The 20865-nt window shown below is 41.4% G+C and overlaps 3 protein-coding genes across 4 annotated transcripts; all 3 read left to right on the top strand.

Annotated features, from left to right (window-relative positions):
- The first annotated feature begins 302 nt into the window (after positions 1–302).
- LOC104442129 (sphingoid long-chain bases kinase 2, mitochondrial) lies at positions 303–4662 on the top strand. Of its 2 annotated transcripts, XM_010055453.3 has the most exons (13): positions 303–918; positions 1052–1128; positions 1628–1681; positions 1772–1831; positions 2334–2411; positions 2512–2558; positions 2668–2708; positions 2871–2955; positions 3048–3162; positions 3306–3428; positions 3525–3625; positions 3865–4021; positions 4117–4662. In XM_010055453.3, exons 1-12 carry the CDS (start codon positions 720–722, stop codon positions 3992–3994), a joined length of 1110 nt encoding a protein of 369 aa, XP_010053755.2. In that variant the 5' UTR covers positions 303–719; the 3' UTR covers positions 3995–4021; positions 4117–4662. The 2 variants fall into 2 exon arrangements, with proteins under 2 accessions (XP_010053755.2, XP_010053754.2); XM_010055452.3 differs by having other exon boundaries at positions 304–918; positions 3865–4662.
- A 2295-nt stretch (positions 4663–6957) lies between these two features.
- LOC104442128 (CAAX prenyl protease 1 homolog) lies at positions 6958–14146 on the top strand. Its single transcript, XM_010055451.3, has 14 exons — positions 6958–7108; positions 7787–7934; positions 8074–8158; positions 8248–8343; positions 9304–9369; positions 9494–9592; positions 10045–10158; positions 10241–10351; positions 11090–11152; positions 11640–11729; positions 12706–12819; positions 13158–13229; positions 13324–13389; positions 13625–14146. Exons 1-14 carry the CDS (start codon positions 7078–7080, stop codon positions 13739–13741), a joined length of 1272 nt encoding a protein of 423 aa, XP_010053753.1. The 5' UTR covers positions 6958–7077; the 3' UTR covers positions 13742–14146.
- Positions 14147–15820: 1674 nt separating this feature from the next.
- Positions 15821–19638, top strand: LOC104442127 (probable serine/threonine-protein kinase At1g01540). Its single transcript, XM_010055450.3, has 7 exons — positions 15821–16688; positions 17562–17666; positions 17754–17876; positions 17990–18160; positions 18248–18377; positions 18479–18688; positions 18805–19638. Exons 1-7 carry the CDS (start codon positions 16078–16080, stop codon positions 18964–18966), a joined length of 1512 nt encoding a protein of 503 aa, XP_010053752.1. The 5' UTR covers positions 15821–16077; the 3' UTR covers positions 18967–19638.
- Positions 19639–20865: the final 1227 nt, after the last annotated feature.

The following is a 20865-nucleotide window of genomic DNA, read 5'->3' as shown; positions in this document are numbered from 1 at the left end:
AAATAAGAATAAACCTGTCAAGTAACGTACCAATCCCTCCAAATTTGAGAATAAATATTTTTTTTTTGGTCGAAACATATTTGAAAAGATGAAAGATGCATAATATTAGCTGGATCTAGGATGTTTCGTTCGGTTTTCCCAAGGGGCTTTGATATCCCAAAGCTCCCGGGGAAAAATTTAAAGGTGTTTAGTTTGGCTTTTCAAGGCTACTTGGCAAAATAGACACGCTATCTTTCATATTCCCTTCTGATTCTGTCCCATCACTTTTCCTCTGTCCAGATGTGCTCCTCTCTTCCCTCCTCAGTCCTAATCCCATCCCGACCCGACCCCCAACAGACCCGAACCGGCCCGAGAAGACCCTCATTTTCACCGTCGTCGTCGGGGAAAACGATGCATAAGGCACGAAGAAGGAGGAGAAACCGTATCGGTTAATTTGTCTCCGCTTCTTGTCTCAATCCCCCAACGTCGAAACCTTTGTCTAATCGAGCTCGCATTACTCGCTCTCGTTAACTCAGCCGATTCATCATTTCTCTCCCATCTCTTCTCATTCGTAGTTGACTAACAGACGGCACCCGCCGTCTCTGCTTCAAGCGCCCCGCTTCCGCGACCACCGACGGCGACGGCGACGGCGACGTGGACACGGGGCAGACCAGACAGTGCCCACCGAGTGAATCTTTCTTTTCGCGACCCCGAGGCGGCGGAAGGAGAAAGAAACGAACATGGGGTGGTGCTATTATCAGGTAGCATTGGGAAGAGCACCGCCGTCTCTAATGGCGAATTCCTCGGTCGTGGCGAGGGCGGAGCAGCGCCCGATGGCTCCGCCTCCAGATCTCCCCTTCGACCGTACCCTCTTGAGGGGCGGGTCTCTCTCCGCCTCCCGCGGCCGCCGCGATCTCGTCTTCGTCGTCAATCCTCGAGGTTGGTCTCTCTCCGTTCGCGCGCGCGCTCGCGAAAGTTGAGATTTTTATTCGCTTTCTTCTCTATGACGGCGTCGATTGATGAGCGTCGGAAGTGTGCTGGTGATGGATGACTGGGCGTGTGTTGTGGACAGGTGCGAATGGTAAGACCTGGAAGGAGTGGAAGAAACTGTTGCCGTATCTCAGGTCTCGCCTCGGTGAAGATTGTAACGTGAGTTCTCTCGAAACGTTGACCACCTTGGAATGTCGTTGAATAGCTTTTATTAAGATCTTGAAAGGGGGGGCCTTGTTCAGTTCAATTTTGTCTGAGCCCACCTGTGTTGGTGGGTGCTATTCGCTTGTTGCCAAGATGGTGCGAGATGGGTTTGAAGTATTGAGACTGATACTAGAGAGAGCAATTGTGTAGATTTTACTCATTTCTTGCTTTGTGTTGCTTCCCTTTGCCATGTCTGAGCTGCAGTATCATGTATGTTTGGACTCAATTACAAAAGACTACTTTGACTTATCGATTCTTTCCCCTCATGAATTATCTCGTTTGATCTCCTTTAGATGTTGTAGTTGCATCTAGATACTTTTCTTAAAAAATTGAAAGGTCTCTCCCTCCTATCTTTAAGTTGTCGATTCCATGATTTATTCACTGCTGGGGCTTTGTATCTCAATTCAAACAATTCAAACAAGTCAAGTGTGGTTATTTTTTGTTGAATTTGCAGATATGTGAATCATTCACCTCTGGTCCTTGTCATGCAACTGACATAACGAGGGAGGTAGGCATCTTGACCCTAAAAAGCCGGTCAACTTGGATGCATATTTACTTCGTGAACTGTCGATTTGATATTTGTCTGAACATTGTCCAGTCTATTCGAGAGGGTGCTGATGCTGTAATTGCAGTTGGAGGTGATGGAACTCTTCATGAGGTGGGTTGCCATTAGCCTTGTCCATGTCCATAATTTGCAATTCCCTTTATTATAACATATATATCCTCTCGCCTAGTCTCCTGGTAACACAGGACTAATTGCAGTGGAGTAAAGTAGGTGAAATGGGTAGTCATGTATGAACTTATGTTATATTGTACATTTCACATATAGGTAGTGATGCAGATGTACGGATGCACAACTGCCAGGGTAGCTTGGTTAGAAGACTTTTTTCCTGTTTTCTAATCTATTGGTGTTGTAATTAGTGTTATTTTGGTGGGTGGGTGGAGGACTAGGAGAGGCTACTATGTGATTTTGAGGCCCAAATGATCAATTTATTATGCGACACACTTTTCATAGACCCATCAATGTTCTTTCTTTTGTAACATGAGATAGAAAAACAAAAATTATGGTCATGGCTGGATATGCCATTATATGGTCATAGAAAGCTTTCGACGTGATTGGTTCCTATACATTCATACTTATAACTTACATGTACAAGAAGGTAGTCAATGGCTTCTTTTGGGCTGGAAAACCTGTCACCAATCAAGATACAGCAACTTCTCGCTCCACTGCTCTTGGTGTAAGTGTTTCCTTCAAACTTCTTTAGACATGTGATTTGCTCTTCACGATTGTATGAACTGTTCCTGAGAAAGCTACTAGGGTCATTTCCATTCATGCAGCTAATTCCCTTGGGCACAGGCTCTGATTTCGCCAGAACATTTGGCTGGTTAGTTCTTCCTGATCATACATGCTAGTACTTGAGATTAAGTAAGTGATTTTTTAATTTCCAAATAGTAGTTGAAGTAAAAGTTCTGGCTGGCTCTTGTTTTTCTCAGGAAAAATGATCCTCATGATGCCATTGAACGCATAGCCAAAGGTGGTTCATTAAGCTTCCATTTCTTCTGTCATTCCTACATATGGCTGTTTTGGCTAAAAATGTTTTGGGACATATATAAAATTGGTACCTGCCTCTGAATGTTGATTTATTTGTTAGGATCCACTTTCTCATTGCTTGCTGTGTGATTGATGCATTTTGTAGGGCAAAGATCTCAAATAGATGTTGGTGTCATTGTGGGAGAAAATGAACACCGCCATTACTTTTTAAATGTTGCAGACATTCATTTGTAAGGTTAACTTAAAACTTTTGGTATGGAGGATGACAGTACATGCTATACTGCGAATTTACTCACTGCCACACCTAATTTAAAATTTACAGGAGTGCAAAAGCTGGTTACTATGCTTCCAGATACAAGCGATTTGGAAACTTATGTTATGTCTTTGGCGCATTGCAAGCCTTTATTGGGCACCGTAACCAAGATTTTCGAATCAAGGTCATTGTCTCTGAAAATCTATAAGAACCTCGTAATCCACTCTTCATCTGGAATCACAATTTTATGTGGCATCTTTATCTTATTTGATGTCTTTCCAGTTTGCTGATCTTGGAACTCAATGTCTTAGTCGGCTGTATATGTAGGTGAATGATGGTGAATGGGAAACCATTCCTCAAGTAACAGCGCTTTGCATAGGTAATGCCAAATTCTTTGGTGGTGGCATGAAGATTACACCAAATGCTGATCCTTCCAGTGGAAATTTCGAGGTGAAGTCTCTAAAGATCTTATGCACCCTAATGATCATCTGATTATTTTTTTTGGCTCCTGTGCCGACCTCATCATGATCCTTATCTTTCTTGCAGGTTGTAATTCTTCAGGATTTTAGATGGTATGACTTCATCTTAAAACTGCATAAGCTCTACAATGGGACACATTTGTCCGTAAATAATGTGTCTTCGAGAAGGTAAAGATATGTCTACTGGTTTATTGCTCATGTTCCTCATTCATCAGTATAAGAAAAGAAGAAACTGCTCTTGATTTTTATTTGTTTGAAGTTTGAAATGAATACTCAAGTAGGTTCAGTCATAATATTCTCAGGCATTTGGATTTGGGACATCAGCAGTTCTCTTTAGAATTATTTTCTACTCTCAGACTTTGTAATTTGATGGCGTCATTCTTTTCTTCTGTCTGTTGCAAATCCAGCGTGCACTCAATTGAAGTAGAAGAAATATCAGGCACTGGCAGCATATTTGTCCAGTCAGATGGGGAACATTTGGGATTTCTACCTCGGAAATTTCGTGTTTTACCTTCTGCTATAGAGATGATTTGCTGAAGTGGCGTCTTTACAAAACTGAATCAGGTCAAATAATTTGCTCGATTGCATACACGGGTGACAATTTTTCACCGAGAAACTCCTTTTTTGGTCCATTAACAGCAGATGCAAAATAAACGCAGGGGAAGCCCAGGGCAGAGCTTTCTGTAGAGAGGGATCAATTCATTGCCGAAGCCTGTCTCCTCTGCTTTTGCCGGATGCATTTTACGCGTCCATCTAGCAGGTCGAAGCCATAGCTCTTAGCTGTCGATCTTCTTCCCCCTGTATTAGTCTCTAGCATTGTGCATGGAGTCAGAGAGATGGCCTGGAAAGAGACATGGTTATGATCTGATATAGATAAAGAACAATTTTGATAGGATGTTGCTTTTTGGTCGGCATTTTTTGATAGGATGTTGCTTTTTGGTCGGCATTTTCAGAGTCCCAAGTGAAATGGCATATCCTCCTTTTGTAGATACTGTTTTCTGACCAGAAATCATGCATGTAGAAGAACCTCCCTCCTCCCCAATTACAACTGTTGTTCGATGCTTACGAATTTTCAAATGCTTCCATAGAAATCAGGAGGAAAAAAAAGTGTTTTTGCCGAATGTAATTTGGAATATTTGTATGGACATTCGCAGCAGTTCCTACTGCAGATTGCATTTTACCAAAGATGTAAACTCACTTGAACATATGTTTGGACCTTTCTGATGGTACATAGCTTCAATATTCCTTGGAGGAAAAAGCTAGGTGGAATGTCGCTGTCGGTCTGTAAACTTTAGTTCAAAGATCAAAATCGTCCGCATGCTTTCTTTTCATTCGAAACCGTCTCTACTTTTCATAATTTATCGCCGGCCATCCCTCGTCGGTCCTTGTCGGTCCGATGATGTAATTTGTTGGCGTGGCATTACAGCTGTTTCTTTGACGTAAGCTAACTCCTTTTGAAATTCGTTCACCTGGGTCCTTTCTGTCTCCCTATCTCTATCCGAGCAAATCATCCTTTTGTTCTTCCACTTGAACCCTTCCAAACTCAAGCCAAAACCGGCAAAAATCGAACAACCCCGTCGATGCAATATCTCGACTGGCCAGAAGCCCCAACCACAACGATCGAGTTGGTCAGACCTTGCCACGGCCGTAAACTCAAAGGAGCTCCGGCTGCTTTTAGATGTGCATGTAGCAATGATATACTTGTACCTTCGAAAGCTTATCGAGGGGCCCCTAGGTGAAAAAATAAGAGGTCGGCTTGGGAAGCGTCATTTTTCCTCCTTCCCTATCATAATGAGATGAAGAACATAACATCTTCATCTTCAAATAGTCACAATAGAAAAAAAAAATAACCTTTTGAATATAAAATTATAATGTGAAGTGAGAATCTGAAAATATAAAAAACATAATTGAGTCCTAAAACTTGTTAAATTGGTATGATTGAGTATTTTTATTAACTCCATTCATTTAGACTATTAGAAATTATTGAATGCAACTTTTTATGATTTTTTCTTTAATTTATATGGCGGCTAATGGTTAAAATATGGAACATAAGGTTAAAATGACATTATTTTAAATTCAATTCTAATTCTTTAACCAAAATCTTAATCAAATAAAACATTTAAAAAAAAAAAAGAGCCAAGGGCAAGGGTGGTAGGCCATTATTTTCGCCACCCCATCATTGGTCCTATTTGAGGCTGGTGACCCTCGCCCAAATTTGGGGGAGGGTCCTGGCCCTCCACCCAGAGTTGGTATTAGGTAGTTGGGCAAGGGTTGTTAGCCCTCGCTAATGCTCTAGCGACTCTCGTTGGTCCTTTTCGGCTACGGGCAGTGGCGACAAGGGCGGCAGGTCTTTGGATGTGTTTAATTTGGTGTTCTCAAGGGGCTTTTGGCCAAATGCTAGCATTAGGAAGGTTGAAAGCCAATGCTAATAGGAACTAGTATTAGGTTTTTCACATTTGGCCAAATGCTGAAACTAATTTTTTCCTTCCAAAATTATCTTCACCAATTTTTCAAATTTTCGATTTTGTCCTTGGTTAATATTTTTATTTTAAAAAAGAAGAAGAGTTAAACCTTCGCTAGACCGGTGAAGGGCTCTAGCCAGCGAGCTAGATCTAGCGCTGGCAACCATTGGTCGGGCAACCTCAGACGGTCCTTGCCTGGGTCTTGTGATGGTCACGAGATGACGAGGGCGTTAGTTGGCTGGGTCATGGTTGCCATTATGAGACCCTCACAAGACCTATCATCTAGGTTGCACGCTACCTAGGTTGAGTGACCCTTGCCAAGAGTTGCCTGGGGTCAGGCGACCTCAATCGACGGCTACCGATGAACCAGATCTGGCTCATCGACGACCATAGCCTTTTGTCGATCTAGCAAAAGGTTTGGTTCATTTTTCAAAAAAGATATATATACGCAAAGTCCATTACTAAAGTTTTTTTGCCAAACACACATTCAATTCAAAGTCCGTTTGTAAAGAGGTTATAACCAAACACAATTTGTATTTCTCCAACTAACTTTGACTTTCCATATTTGCATTACACAGCTAAACCAAACGCAGCCTTTGTTTTTGGCTTTTTCCCCATTTTCTTGTTTTTTCAATTACTCTTTATTATTTATTTAATTTAATTAATATCTTAGTTAAAAAATTAGAATTAATTCACGTCTTCGCCACGTGAGGAGATAGAATATTAAAAAAAAAAAAGGCACCCAAGCATTTCTAATTTAAATGAACCGATATAACAAAAGAACTCGATTGTACCAATTTAATAAATTTTAGGATTTGATTGTAATTTATATAAATACACTTTCATGATAAATTTTAACATTTTCAGGAGTATACGTATTCCAAACACAAATAAATTTTTAGACCGAAGCAAGCGCCTTTTGGGCCGGGCTTAAGGCAATTGCAACAACCAGATATGCACAAATAAATAAATAAATAAATAAATAAATAAACAAATAAATAAACAAAGAAAATGAGATATTCTTAAGTCGACAGAGAACTGCTCCCGAATTTTAATTTTCTCTACGCTGGTTAAAAGAAAATCTTCGTCTCCTACGCTTCCTCCGCACCGAAACCTCTCTCTCTCTCTCTCTCTCTCTCTCTACCCCCGAAGTCGGCCATGGCGTTCCCTTACATGGAAGCCGTCGTCGGTACGTCTCGCCCTCCCCCCGACGACGCGCGTCGCCCCCGCATCCGCGCCTCCGTGCGCTCCCGCCGGCGGCGCTCGCTCGCTCGGTCGGACTCCTTCGCTTCGTGCGTTCGCGGGTCCATGTTTTTTCAAGCTGAGTTTTTATTTTTATTTTTTAGGTTTAGTAGCGTCCTTTCTCTTCCCGTCCGGATGCGGGCGATTGCTCGCGTGCGATCGGTGGCCGCGCCGTTCGGAAGTGACGGTCGAGTTGTCTCATTCGGGTTTCGATGCGCGTGTGGTTTTTTTCTTCGTTATTCGGCCGCCGATGGGGGCGCGGCATTCGCCCTTTCCGCCTTCTAGCGCCGGGTCGGATCAGCTCTCCGCGTGAACGGATTTCGTGTTTTTGAGCCGTGTCCCGCCGCTTGGCGGCGGTCGCATTTCGCGCGAATCCGAGCACTGAGCTTGATTGGAATTCTGTGCTTAGTTCAAGTTCCGGAGTTGGGCAAGGAGGCTGAAATGTAGAGTGGAACGGTTTATTAGTCATGAATTAATATGATTGTGCTTTAGTGATGCGGCACGTGCTTGAATGCGCCGCGATTTTGGCAAAGTTTCTTTCTTTTTCTTTTCTTCTGGTGTGGTAATTTGTGCTGCTCCTGTCGTTGGATTCTCCCGAGTTCTCCACTTACTTGATGTTCTTCAGGTTTCATGATATTGATGCACTTCTTCGAGACTTATCTGGACTTGAGGCAACACGCCGCCTACAAACTCCCGACGCTTCCGAAACCTTTGGAAGGAGTGATTGGCCAAGAGAAGTTCCAGAAGTCCCGGGCCTACAGTCTCGATAAAAGGTTCGCGTGCTTGGGGGTCTCCGGCCTTCACTGATTCCTGAAAGAGCTGCTTGTAGCATTTGACTATACTGTGACTGGAACTTCTTACAAGTTTGCAATCTTAATTCACATCTGATGGATGTCTTTTCCTTTGTTTCAGCCGCTTCCACTTCTTGCATGAGTTCGTCTCTATACTGATGGATTCTGCAATATTGTTGTTTGGGATACTGCCTTGGTTTTGGAAGGTAAGTGGGTAATCATTGCTGCTGTGCTACTTTCCATTTGAAGTTTGTCGTATCATCTTCTTTTTTTTTTTCTTTTTGTGGTGATGCAGAAATCTGGAGAATTTCTAGTTCTAGCTGGCCTCAACGCAGAGAATGAGATACTACACACCCTTTCCTTTTTGGCTGGTGTTATGATTTGGTCTCAGGTATATTAATATCAGGTTTCTTTTTCAAGCAAAATTTGTGTTACTGTATGGTAACTATTTGTATTGCAAATGTCTGCACTTGCATATTGGCATGCTTTGAGATCTTTCTGTAAAAGGCTCATGAGTAGATCGTGCTGAATGATTTTTTTTTCTCCAAATTGTAATTTGTCGGTGAATGCAAAATAGGATTGGGGATTGCAATTTTTTGGGGGATGCTTCTTGTTTTGCAGTGTAGTTTTTGCTCTGCACTTGTCAAACTGTTTAATAAATGGGTGAAAGTATACTTTCGATATCTTCCATGCCAAATGTAGCCAGCATCATCGGAAGGAAAATTGAACTATTATTAAGGTTGTGGGACTTCGGAAATGAATCTATTGGCTATGGTGATTCTTGAACTTGATTTTTTTCGTTTGATGCTTCTGGTGTCGGACTGAGCTTGAAATAGATCACTTTGTCTAGTACTTTGGAGTTTTCTGCATCTTGAACCTTTCTGGTACTGAAATCACATGGAACCTTCTAATATAGCTGTTTAGTCCTTATTACTTCACTTTTAAGTCATGATTCTACATACAAATAGGCATTTGTCTGTGTAACCAACCCTGTTTAGGGTGAAAAAGGCTCTGATGTCATCGTCATTTACTTTTATTTATTTTTTTCGATACAAAAATCAAGATGTTGGGTACTGATATGGAACTGTTCCTCTAATATTTATACAAGTGTTGTCACATATAAGGGTCTTTTGATCTTTCTACATCTTGAATAATGATTAAGGAGACAGTACGAGCTCTTGATGCCTCTTTTCCACGGCATCCCTGCATTTGCAACTAGGGACTTGTTATGGTGGTAGATGTCGAACTTATAATTTTAGCTGAATATATTTGCACTGTTAAAAAAAGTTGATATGAATATAGGTGCTCTTTGATTGTTGTTTACTGACTTGCTTTGAAATTTCTGTTGCAGATAACTGATTTGCCATTTTCTTTATACTCAACCTTTGTGATTGAGGCTCGCCATGGTTTCAACAAAGTTTGTATTCACTCTATCGTCACTTTCTGTTTATCTCTTGTAGTTTGGTGATATGCTGCTCCATAAAGCTACGCGTTGTAATTTTCTTCCATATGTCTACTTACTATTATCGGTTGTTTTGCAGCAAACAGTATGGTTGTTCTTTTGGGATATCATCAAAGGGATTTTCCTTTCTGTTATAATTGGTCCTCCCATAGTGGCTGCAATCATCATAATTGTACAGGTTCGACAGTCCTCTACTGCTGACTAGTACTCTTTAAATGATGTTATCTCTGTTAGAAAGTCCAACCCAAAACCTTAAGCTTTTAGAATAATTGGTAGTAATCCCACAAAATCCCACATGATATCAAAAATATTTTAACCAAAGAGGGGGCTTTGGGTTTCTGTGTAACAGAAGCCCTACACTTATTGTGTTTATATTGAATATAGATTATAAATGACCATAGTGCCCTTATGTATGTAAAACAGAATAAAATCCAGAAAATAAAAAATAACTCTATTAAAGCAACGTAACTATCTCTAAAAATATTTTGTATAGAATCCTTTATGTCCTTTGATGTTGTTTCCACTGGGTAAACTTTTGTTGGTTACATGGATGAATTGGTCCAATTCTCTTCTTCATTCTGCCACTACCTTGTCATTTTTGCTGATGACCACTAATCTGTATTCTTGCAGAAAGGGGGCCCTTATCTGGCTATTTATCTTTGGGGATTCATGTTTGTTCTCTCGTTGGTGATGATGACACTTTTCCCTATTCTAATTGCTCCACTTTTTAACAAGTTCACACCAGTAAGTTTCTTGAACTCTGATCTTCCATGATTGTTTGGGTTGTTCAAAAATAATTATCTTCTATATTACTCTGTTGCAATAGCTTCCAGAGGGTGAGCTCAGAGAGTCAATTGAGAAACTTGCTTCTTCTCTTACGTTTCCTCTCAAGAAGTTGTTCGTGGTCGATGGATCAACCAGGTCTAGCCATAGCAATGTGAGATCCATTTTATCCATCCACTGTTTTCATTTTATGGTTCTTGTATGACCTGCCATGTCTTCCTTTAGTATAAAATTGCGCTAGTGATAGTCTCATCATATCAGTGTATTAAGTTTTGTTATTTTCAATGATGCTACGACCTTGGGGTTTCAGATTTTAACTTTAGGTCACTTAGTTTCTCTGATATCTTTCTGTTTGACTCTCAAATTTCAGAATGTGTTATTCTTCTTTTCAAAATACCCATAGGACTTCAGAAATAGTACACAGGCTTGCATATGAGAGTAGACGGTGGTTTCCTAGAAAATGAGGCTAACTAGATAGGAGTCTGAAAGAGTATGCCAAGTTTGGTCACCTTTGTTATCCCAAATCATTACAACCTTGTTGCTTGATAATATCAACTGCATGCGGCGATTACTAAAAGAAAGATGTGACATTATTAGCAATTTATAATGGTCCTGCCCAGGTATCTAGTGAGGGTAGTACAGGGTGCAAATAAAGGTCTAAAGAGCATATATGTGAACTAATAAAGGCAGGTTAATTGTTAAGAGGATTGTGGATAGGTAGATAGATACCTATGAAAAATTTAGGGAAGATGAAGTGAATGAATCATTGCTTCTCTTGTTCCTGCATATTGTGTAACTTATTAATTTTTGCCTCCATGTCTGCTGGTGCTCACGATGGTACAGATGCATAGCTTGCATGGTCTGTGGACTGACTACTTGAATACTCATGCAGGCCTATATGTATGGATTCTTCAAAAACAAACGGATTGTGTTATATGACACCCTTATTCAGCAGGTATGGAGCATTTTTAATTTTCTAAGTACTGGCCTTAAAGACCTTTTATTGATCCGATTTTTTTAGTGTCTTGAGAATAGCTGTTCTCAACTTTGCAGTTTATGTGAAACTAGTTTTTACTTGTCGAAAAGGGTGCATTTCTTTTGACTATTTTATGTGAAGTTCCATGATAATCTGTTCAAAGAGTAGTAAATAAGCTCTCTATCTCTTTCTTTTCTCCCTCTCTTCCCAGAGCATGTGTTCACATTCTTCACACGCTTGTTTTTATTTTTTTCTCTTCTGCTGATTTTCTTTCCTTTTTCCATTGGGTGATGGATTGGTTTCTGACTTCCTGTCCCACCCCGTCCTTTTGCACTAAACCAATTGGTGATCAGTATTTTAATTACTTTTCACGCTAAGAATGTGTAATTGTTGGAATATGGCCATCAAAATTTTCCATTCTTTTTCAAGCAGACAGAACTTAATTGGCCAAAATTGTTTTTTGCAGTGCAAGACTGAGGAGGTTGTGGCTGTGATTGCTCATGAGTTGGGACATTGGAAGCTTAATCACACTATGTACTCTTTTATTGCTGTACAGGTAAACTTTTTTTTCATTCCTGGTAAAACTATTTCAGTTCTGTGGTTGGTTAAATTTTCATTCCTCACTTTGATTCAATGTACCGTAATTCTCTGGTGTATAGAAGGGAATTGGTTTATGAATACTCTGGCGTAGTACTCTAACAAAGAAAAGATATCTGCAGATTTCCTTGAATATATTTCTTGGATTGGGCTTGACAATGTGTTCTTTTTAGCATCTTAATGTAACAACTCATTAGCATAGTAGGGGGCTTACGTTTAATCTTGTCCACAAAAGAAATTGGGGACTTGCCTTTTCCTCTTGATTAAGATATTGGAAAATAAACCATTTGCCCTTTAGTTATGACATCAACTGTCATTAATAAATTGGTTATCCCTACAATTGTTGTTGGTAAAGATAAGGCTGCATAGATAAATGTTATGGTTGCAGAAGCTCCCAATTAGTCGTAATTAGTCTAAATTGCGGAACCTCACTCTCTGGATATGCCTATACCTCAACAAGGTTGATAAAGTGCATGTGATGCCTGTACAATATATATATACATTCATTTGCTTGTTTTAGTCGACAATTAATTTTGTTTGGTGTTATGGTGACTGATTTTGAAAATATGCAGAATTCAGGGATTGTGAAAAGGAGATGATGAATAATAAGTTTTTCTGGCTGGAATTTAATGTTATTTTCGGGAAGAATGGATTAGTAAATGGAGCAATTTCACATTAGGTTCCTCTATTTTGAAGGGAAGATGTTGATAGATGAATTCGACTGAATGAAATTGCTGCATTTGCTTACTGTGTGCATTGTGCCAACTCTCAACGGCCTGGCTTGATGTAATAGTGCAAACTAATTTCATATACATCTAATCACTAAAGGATGATATTTAGAACTTCAACAAGTTAAGAAACATTCAGGTGTCTAGTTGGAAATTTTTAGGTGATCAGATTTTTCTTCTCTCATCACTCTTACTATCTGGATGCAGATTCTCACATTTCTGCAATTTGGAGGATATACTCTTGTGAGGAACTCCAGTGATCTGTTTAAAAGTTTTGGTTTTGATACACAGCCAGTGCTCATTGGACTCATCATTTTCCAGGTATCACTCTGATAAGAATGACCACGGTAGTTTAGAGTGGGGTGTACTTTGGCCTATCAATGATTATTTTTCAGAATAAATTGTCACATGTTCCCACATTGCCTTTGGTTGGAATGCGGTAACAAACCTAAATCTATTGAGTAGGAAACTTTTGAATCAATATGTGGTGGCAACATTATACATTTTGATGGCTATAGCCAACAATGAACTATTTTGTCTGTGTCATATAAACATTATACCATGTTCTTTGTTTCTGCTTCTCTCTCCATGTGAGCAAGAGCAAGAAAGAGAGTCCTGGGAAAAAAGTGTTGACATACTTTCTCGCACTTTGGTTGCAGCACACTGTTATACCTCTTCAGCACCTAGTAAGTTTTGCTCTGAATTTGGTGAGCCGGTCCTTTGAATTTCAGGTAATTCATCTTTGTCTTTACTGAAGTTTCTCGGTATATATGTATCTCTTCCTGAAAACTAACTTGTGCATTTGACTGTCCTGTGTTTATTTAGGCTGATGCTTTTGCTAAGAAGTTGGGCTATGCTTCTGAACTTCGTAGTGGACTTGTGAAACTACAGGTGATTTATACTGCCTCTCTCGTCTTAAAAACTAGAGTGGCTCTCTTCTAAGTCAATAACCCAAAAGCACTGTTGCGGTCTTGATATATTTAAATTGGAAGTAGACTAGTGCATAGTTCAATGACACTACTTTCATACAGTTTTCCAGTATACAGAGCATAAAGGATACATGTCTACAGCGTTCTGCCTGAACTAATGAAAGTTCAAATCATATGGCTTTGTTTTGTGTTTTCAGGAGGAGAATTTGTCGGCGATGAACACAGATCCTTGGTATTCAGCCTATCACTATTCTCATCCTCCGCTGGTTGAAAGATTGGCTGCCATTGATAAATCGGACAAGAAAGAAGACTGATTCAGGTAACATTTATGGATAGCACATGGAGGAAGACTTGCTCGTGATCAACAAATCGGGTCATGGAGTCATAGTTATGTTACTCCTATGATATGACAAGCGGAGCCAATTTTTCATAATTTGATGCCTGAAAGTAGTGAGGGGGAGGATGGTGTTTAAATCCGGGAAAGTGAAGAGAGACGGGAATGATCAAGTCCCCTGGGCTTATAAACTGCAGTTTTGGGATTTTGATACTAGTTAGCGTACCACCTGTTCGTCGGTGCTTTGTGTTTACCAAATCTCGGGCATATATGCTCTCGTGACTTTCTGCGGTATGTTTGATAGAAGCTGCTAAACATGGAGGCGACAATGAATTATCAAAAAATGCTCCTCTCTCTTGTTAAGTAAGCGCCGACTGATTCACGAGATTGAAAATGGTCAATATTGCTTGAACGGTCGTTGAGCTGTCCACTCATTCTCGGCGCCTTTGCGTTTTAAGAAACTTTTTTAGAAAGAACATGGGCTTCCTGCGTAGTTGCTCTGTCAGGAGTATCCAATTATTGACCGGAGATAATTCGGAAAGGACCATGATGATCATGCGAGTTTCGCAACTTGCGTCGACAGCAGGGCATGCGCTCGGAATCTAATCATGTGCACGCTACCTACATTTAATGATATCGAGCCGTATGAACTCCTACAAGAAAAGGAAGGAAAAGAAATCGAGAGGTCGCTCTCCCCTCGTGACCAGCTGCTCTCGTATCGGGCCACAAGAAATGCCCCAAGTGGGAGCACGAAATTCTCTTGATTGCAATAGACCTTGTCGATTCGACTACAAGTTGCGACCCAAAAATAAAATAAAATAAAATAAAATAAACTTCAAGTTAGGAATCTGCCATGATTGGCTTCTCGTTTTGGTTATGGTGACGTAACCGGCGCAAGTAATTGGTATCTGCACAAGTTTGAGTACGTTTAGTGAGGGAAGTGCGATGACAGCACCTTCGAAGGATACCCATTTTAGTAAAATTTTTACGAAAGGACGTCCGTTCCTGTGCGGGATAAAATCGACGCCGGGAGAATTCGTCGATGAAGAAATACGTTGGCAATCCTACTGTACATCTACCAAGCTTGTTAAGCGAAACTAAAACTAATTTGAATCATCAATTTGTGCCACATGGAAATTTTAGATGATTGTGAACGGAAATGCCACGCAATCAATTATTGTCAAGGTCTAGATAAGATGATTATATAACTTAATGGCATAACTCATTCAAATTCAAAATATTTTAAATTAGTTAATACTTTCATCATTTAGTTATTACTGTAATTATTATTGTAACGGATTAATTCAAAATATCTAAATTAGTCCATTCTTATTTCATGTAATTATTACCACATAATAGATTAATTTAAAATTTAAATTTTTTTGGATTAGTCTATGTAATTATTGTAACAATTACCAAATGAGTTCTACAAATACAAAGTTATCTTTAACTTTAGAGTTAAAGGATAAGCAAAACTCAGAATCTATTTTTACAGTTTTCAACACATTGTTCTCTCTCATGTAATTCGTAATCAACGCATTGAAAATTGAAAAACTGACTAGGTTTCCGGTCTTCCGTCCCTCGGAATACGTCAACCAAGTGGTGCCTCCCAAGTTGTCATTCAAGCGAGAACTGGTCTCGTTTTTCGAACAAGACGCCGTGGTCGGACGCTAAGCCGAAATGGGCGTTGGGACGAATCCAACGATCGCATTTTGACGGTAATATGGCTTTTTGGTCAGAAATTTGACGGTAATCGGGCCATCATTACTTAGCTTTTCGCAGGCGAAGATGGAAAGAGAAGAACCGTTCATCGAAACGACGCGACCGACCGGGGACAAAAGACGAGGAGAGCGTAACCCGACCGACCGGGCCGAGGTTAATTTAAATCGCTTTAAACGGAATTAGCGCACATGTCGCCCCCCTGCGTTACGAGGAATCCGTCCACGTCATCCGCCTCTTCCCAAAACGAAAACCCAAACGCAAAACCAAAAACGAGAACGAGAAAAATATTAGCCCTGTTCCATCCTCGCCAGCTGGACATCCAGCTCCCGACAGACAGATCGCCTCCTCCTCTCCTCATTTATGCTCCACTCTCTCTCTCTCTCTCTCTCTCTCTGTACTGCAACGTTCTAGTGAGAGAAAAAAGCTAAGAGAAAAAGGAAGTACTCTCTCTCTCTCTCTCTCTCTCTCTTTCTCTAGATGGACTGTCCCATGCGGTAGATTCGAAGTCGTTCTCCCCGCCCCGCTTCTCAAGTCGCCATCTTTACGCCGCCGTTCGCCGAAAGGCCCGATTTTGTCCGGCGGGTCGGCGCGAAGATGTCGGTCTACAACTCGTCGTTCGTGAACACCGAGCTCTCCAAGCCGACCTCCATCTTCGGCCTCCGCCTCTGGGTCGTCATCGGCATTTTCCTCGGTTCCCTCATCGTCGTCGCGCTCTTCTTCCTCTCCCTCTGCCTCACCTCCCGCCGGCGCGGCGGCGGCGGCGGCGGCGGAGGGAAGGGCGGCTCCAAGCGGGGGCGGCGCCGCGGCGGGGGCGGGCCACCCGAAGCGGCGGCGGCCGCCACGCCCCCCATCTCGAAGGAGATCCTGGAGATCGTGCCGTCGGAGGCGCCCCACGCGGGGCCGGTGCCGGAGATCCAGATCGACATGGGGAAGGTGGAGCACCGGGTGGTGTACTCGGATCGTTACTCGAGCGGGGAGAGCAGGGGGACAGAGAGGACCGAGACGGCGTCGCTGGGGAGCGGGAACGTGGGGCCCGAGGTGTCGCACTTGGGGTGGGGGCGGTGGTACACGCTGAGGGAGCTCGAGGAGGCAACGGGCGGGTTGTGCGAGGAGAATGTGATCGGCGAAGGTGGATACGGGATTGTGTACAGAGGCGTGCTTGGCGATGGCACGAGAGTGGCTGTGAAGAATCTCCTTAATAACAGGTAACATCCCCGTGCCAGTTGGCTGTTCTATGCTTCATTGGAATGATTAGAGTTGATATTTCAGTTTTTTTTTTTTAGTGTGGCAACGCGAATTGATCGGCGTGAATTGCCATCCTCCTGAATGGATGCTGCTATTTGTTGTTGTGTATATTTATCAGTCATAGAATGTATGTGCAGGTGATTGCTATGTGAGGGAGATTTGCTTATGTTTTGTACTGTTGGGTTGGCATGGGTTTGGTTGCTGGGGTGGAAGCGATAGTAGAAGGATTAATTTTGGATGTGTTTTGGTGAATTTTGCTTTTATACTTAGCAATTTGATTGGTGAAAAGCGAGCTGGTTGAGATGAGAAATTTTGATCTAAGCCTTCGTGTTGCTTTCCACTTTTGACTTTTTCTTTTGAGGTTGCTGCTGAAGGAATAGAAACTTGTCAAGCTGTATAAAAGAAAGTGACCCGCTTTTGCTCAGAAGCGCCTATCATGTGTTTGGTGGATTTGACATCCTATTGTCTTGTCTCTAGGCCTTTCTTTAAAGAATCTGAAATTTGGTTCAACGGTCCTTTTCTGCATCTCAAAGAATTTGCAAGTTATTCTCTGTTTTATCAGCCAAGAACATGAAAAAGAAAATAGTTTTACGCATGGGCGAAAAAGTTTCATTTTTTATTTTGCTGGTCACTCAGGGAAAAAAAGCTGTATTTTCATGCAAATTACGCTGCATATTCTCGTACTACTATCTTCCCTTTCACGTTTCCTCCACTGACTTTTCTGTGATGTGATCCTTACACTGTTGGAACTTGGATGGCATCCTTCTTTTCTTTTCTTTTCTTCACCGCAAGCATGCACAATATGTGAGTTCACGAGAATTATCAATGATCAGGGGACAAGCTGAAAAAGAGTTCAAGGTGGAGGTTGAAGTGATTGGGCGCGTAAGACACAAAAATCTTGTCAGGCTGCTTGGTTATTGCGTTGAGGGTGCTTATAGGTACTAATACTTGCCTTCCAACCAGAGGTTGAACTTGTGGATGCTGTTGAATATGCTAATAGGTTGGATTTCTCCTGTTTTTGCTAGGATGCTTGTGTATGAGTATGTTGACAATGGAAATCTAGACCAGTGGCTTCATGGGGATGTAGGCGAGGTCAGCCCTCTTACGTGGAATATTCGTATAAATATTATACTTGGAACCGCAAAGGGGTGAGTGATTGGATACTTATATTGGAGTCCATCCAAGTGGTTCTTCATTTCCAAGATTTGCTTTTCGTGCTTTATGTTCTTCAAACTGATGTGTTACTTTTGCAACCTGGCAGATTGGCCTACCTTCATGAGGGTCTTGAACCTAAAGTTGTCCACCGAGATGTGAAGTCCAGCAACATACTGCTGGATCGACAATGGAACTCGAAGGTGTCAGATTTTGGACTTGCAAAGCTTCTTTGTTCTGATATGAGTTATGTCACAACCCGTGTGATGGGAACATTTGGGTTAGTCCAACTTCTTTTGTTTCTTCTTAGTTATGTCTGCTAGCTCTTTTTTAAGTAGAAAGTCACTGAAGGCAAGTATTTCTGCAGTTACGTAGCACCAGAATATGCTTGCACCGGAATGCTGAATGAGAAGAGTGATGTCTACAGTTTTGGAATACTGATCATGGAAATAATAACGGGCAGAAGTCCTGTTGATTATAGTCGACCAAAGGGCGAGGTTGGTGTGATGCATGTAACATGAAATTTGCAGATTTCCATCTTCCATCACTGTCTTCTCTTTCACTTTGAACTCACTTTGAAATGGCAAAATAATTGCAGGTGAATTTGGTTGACTGGTTGAAGGCCATGGTTGGAGATCGAAAAGCTGAGGAAGTAGTCGATCCAAAGCTGCCTGAGATGCCTGCTTCAAAAGCGCTCAAGCGGATTCTTCTGGTTGCTCTTAGATGCGTTGACCCTGATGCAACGAAGAGGCCCAAAATGGGTCATGTAATGCACATGCTTGAGGCTGATGACTTGCTGTTCCGTGATGTATGTGACTTTTTGTCTTTCCAAAACGTCACTCCTTCACACTGTCAAAAAGGGCAGAATGAGGAAATTCCTGTTCTTCGATCTGTTCTGATAAATTTCTTACTAACTGAATGCAGGATCGTCAAATTGGGAGAGAGCCTTCACTCTCAAACCGGGAAAACCAGCAGGATAACCATGCTGATGCAAGGTTAGGAAGTAAAGCTACTAGCGAAGGAACTTCCGATTCGAGTAGATATGATAGCGATAGGAACTATCAGCAGCCTACTAGATGGAGATAACAAACACAAGATGCACCTGCAAAGCAAATATAGATACCATTTTTACTCAGGAAATTGTCATTTATATCTGATTTATGCATTAGTTACACCTTTCCTCTTCTTATTTGTTTTCCCCCACTGGATCTGCTGTGAGCAGAGAGATCTGTTGCTATAGTTGGAAAACTTACCATTGGCCTCTTTTATACCATCTCTTTGTCAATTCCTCGTCCAATAGAGAGTGTAAAGCTTGTTCACATGGCTCTAAAAACTTCCATCGCTATCGTCACCCCGCCCCGAGTCGAGATGAATACACCCGGTGGCCCTACTCGGGCAGCTGTCCTGATGGGCGAGCGACTCTTGTTCGCCATTGACGCTGCTGGTTTCCTGAACTGGAGGGTTGTGGGGGGAGATGGACCCAGTGGCCAGCCTGACCAGTGGAAGCAACCGCACCTTGTCGTTGTTCGCAATATGTTCTTCTTCCTTGTAATCCCTGGACGCATGCACGCTCGCGCGCAAGCTGGCTGGCCACACATGGTTTGCAGCTTGCATCTCGCTATCAACATGCCAAGACATGCCCTCCTCTTCACTCAACAGAGCCTGTTCAATTTAGAATCTTTTTCTGTCCCATCATCCTCTCTTTCTGCAATTATTCTGACTTGGTCCTATTAATTATCACTGGACGTGGCTTTTTCTTGGTTCTCTCTTTTAGAATTATCTCCTTAGAGTATAATGTGCGTGTCAAATGTGGGGTTTTTTTTTTATTTTTTTTATTTTCAATATATAATGCCAAAACCCTCGCGTTAACGACAACAATTAGGGTCGCCATAAATATGTCCGTTACTTTCAAAGCTTTTTTATTTTATTTGTTTATTTCTTATGGCCTGAAATGGACAGATGAAATACTTCTTTTGTTTCACGTGAAGTGGGCTAAAAATCATCGAACATTATAAGGCCATGAGAGGTACTAGACAAGAAAGTTCAGTGAATAATTTAGGACTGAGGGCATGATTTGCCACCAATTGGCGCGTTGTTTCCCTTCTCTGTGCACACGCTTTAAGTTTGCCAACTATATTGTGCTCTTTCCAGGTTATGGCACTTTATATGTTACAATTATACCATCTAGGGTATTAAACATGGCAATTTGTCCCGGTTTTATTTTTTTATTTTTGCCAAGATATGAGCTTTATTTATACATGGCATGGCTTAGATAGTTGACAAAATACTTAGAATAATCATCGGAATATTAATGTTGGATTTGCTATCAAAGAGAAATGATATTATGAGTAAAGGTATCTCGTATTGACGTATCCCTGAATTTTACGGTTTCTTAGGACATAAAGTTCCGTTGGCTTTAATAATTGAACTTAGCCGTTAATTGATTTGACAAGCATGACTAATTAAGAGACTTGCAAAAGACTAGAAACTAAAGATGCTTCCTTTTTTTTTTTTTTTTTTTTTGCCTGATCGATTTTCAAGGTGAATTGCTATTAAAGGGATGATTCTGAGTAAAAATACTTTGTACCGAAGTGTCCTGAATCATACAATTTCTTAAGACGTAAGGTTTCGATCGTTTTGGTAATTAAACTTAGTCATTAAATTTCGACAAGCATGACGTCATAAAAAGGGGAAGCTAATCTAGGAGGGACTCGCAAGATCCCAGAAACTTCGAGGTGCTTCTTCATGGATGAAAAATCTTAAGGGGGAGGAAAAGGAGAGAGAAAAAGATTACTGCTGCGAAAGGGCAATCCAATGGGCACCTCGGTAATTTCCCACCACCGCACGTTATTTCTCTGTGTGCTAAACCAGAGACCTCAAAAAAGGAAGATGGCAAAGCGAAGCAACGCACACGCAAGCAAAACCGATAAGAAGAGCCGCCCCGAGGGGCAAAAGCGGAAATTCACGCTCACCCAAGTGGGAGGA

The sequence above is a fragment of the Eucalyptus grandis genome, chromosome 4, assembly GCF_016545825.1.
Source record: "Eucalyptus grandis isolate ANBG69807.140 chromosome 4, ASM1654582v1, whole genome shotgun sequence".
Classification (NCBI taxonomy): domain Eukaryota; kingdom Viridiplantae; phylum Streptophyta; class Magnoliopsida; order Myrtales; family Myrtaceae; genus Eucalyptus; species Eucalyptus grandis.
This window is presented reverse-complemented; position numbering and strand designations above follow the sequence as displayed.

What these genes read in the sequence shown, in the direction of transcription:
- LOC104442127 (XM_010055450.3), top strand. Translation starts at nt 16,078, where the DNA reads ATGTCGGTCTACAACTCGTCGTTCGTGAACACCGAGCTCTCCAAGCCG. An exon ending in CGTGTGATGGGAACATTTGG is followed by an intron (nt 18,161 to 18,247) that starts GTTAGTCCAACT and finishes GTATTTCTGCAG; the next exon opens with TTACGTAGCACCAGAATATG. An exon ending in ATGACTTGCTGTTCCGTGAT is followed by an intron (nt 18,689 to 18,804) that starts GTATGTGACTTT and finishes AACTGAATGCAG; the next exon opens with GATCGTCAAATTGGGAGAGA.
- LOC104442129 (XM_010055453.3), top strand. Translation starts at nt 720, where the DNA reads ATGGGGTGGTGCTATTATCAGGTAGCATTGGGAAGAGCACCGCCGTCT. An exon ending in GTGATGGAACTCTTCATGAG is followed by an intron (nt 1,832 to 2,333) that starts GTGGGTTGCCAT and finishes ATGTACAAGAAG; the next exon opens with GTAGTCAATGGCTTCTTTTG. An exon ending in AATAATGTGTCTTCGAGAAG is followed by an intron (nt 3,626 to 3,864) that starts GTAAAGATATGT and finishes TTGCAAATCCAG; the next exon opens with CGTGCACTCAATTGAAGTAG.
- LOC104442128 (XM_010055451.3), top strand. Translation starts at nt 7,078, where the DNA reads ATGGCGTTCCCTTACATGGAAGCCGTCGTCG. An exon ending in TTACATGGAAGCCGTCGTCG is followed by an intron (nt 7,109 to 7,786) that starts GTACGTCTCGCC and finishes GATGTTCTTCAG; the next exon opens with GTTTCATGATATTGATGCAC. An exon ending in GCCTACAGTCTCGATAAAAG is followed by an intron (nt 7,935 to 8,073) that starts GTTCGCGTGCTT and finishes CCTTTGTTTCAG; the next exon opens with CCGCTTCCACTTCTTGCATG.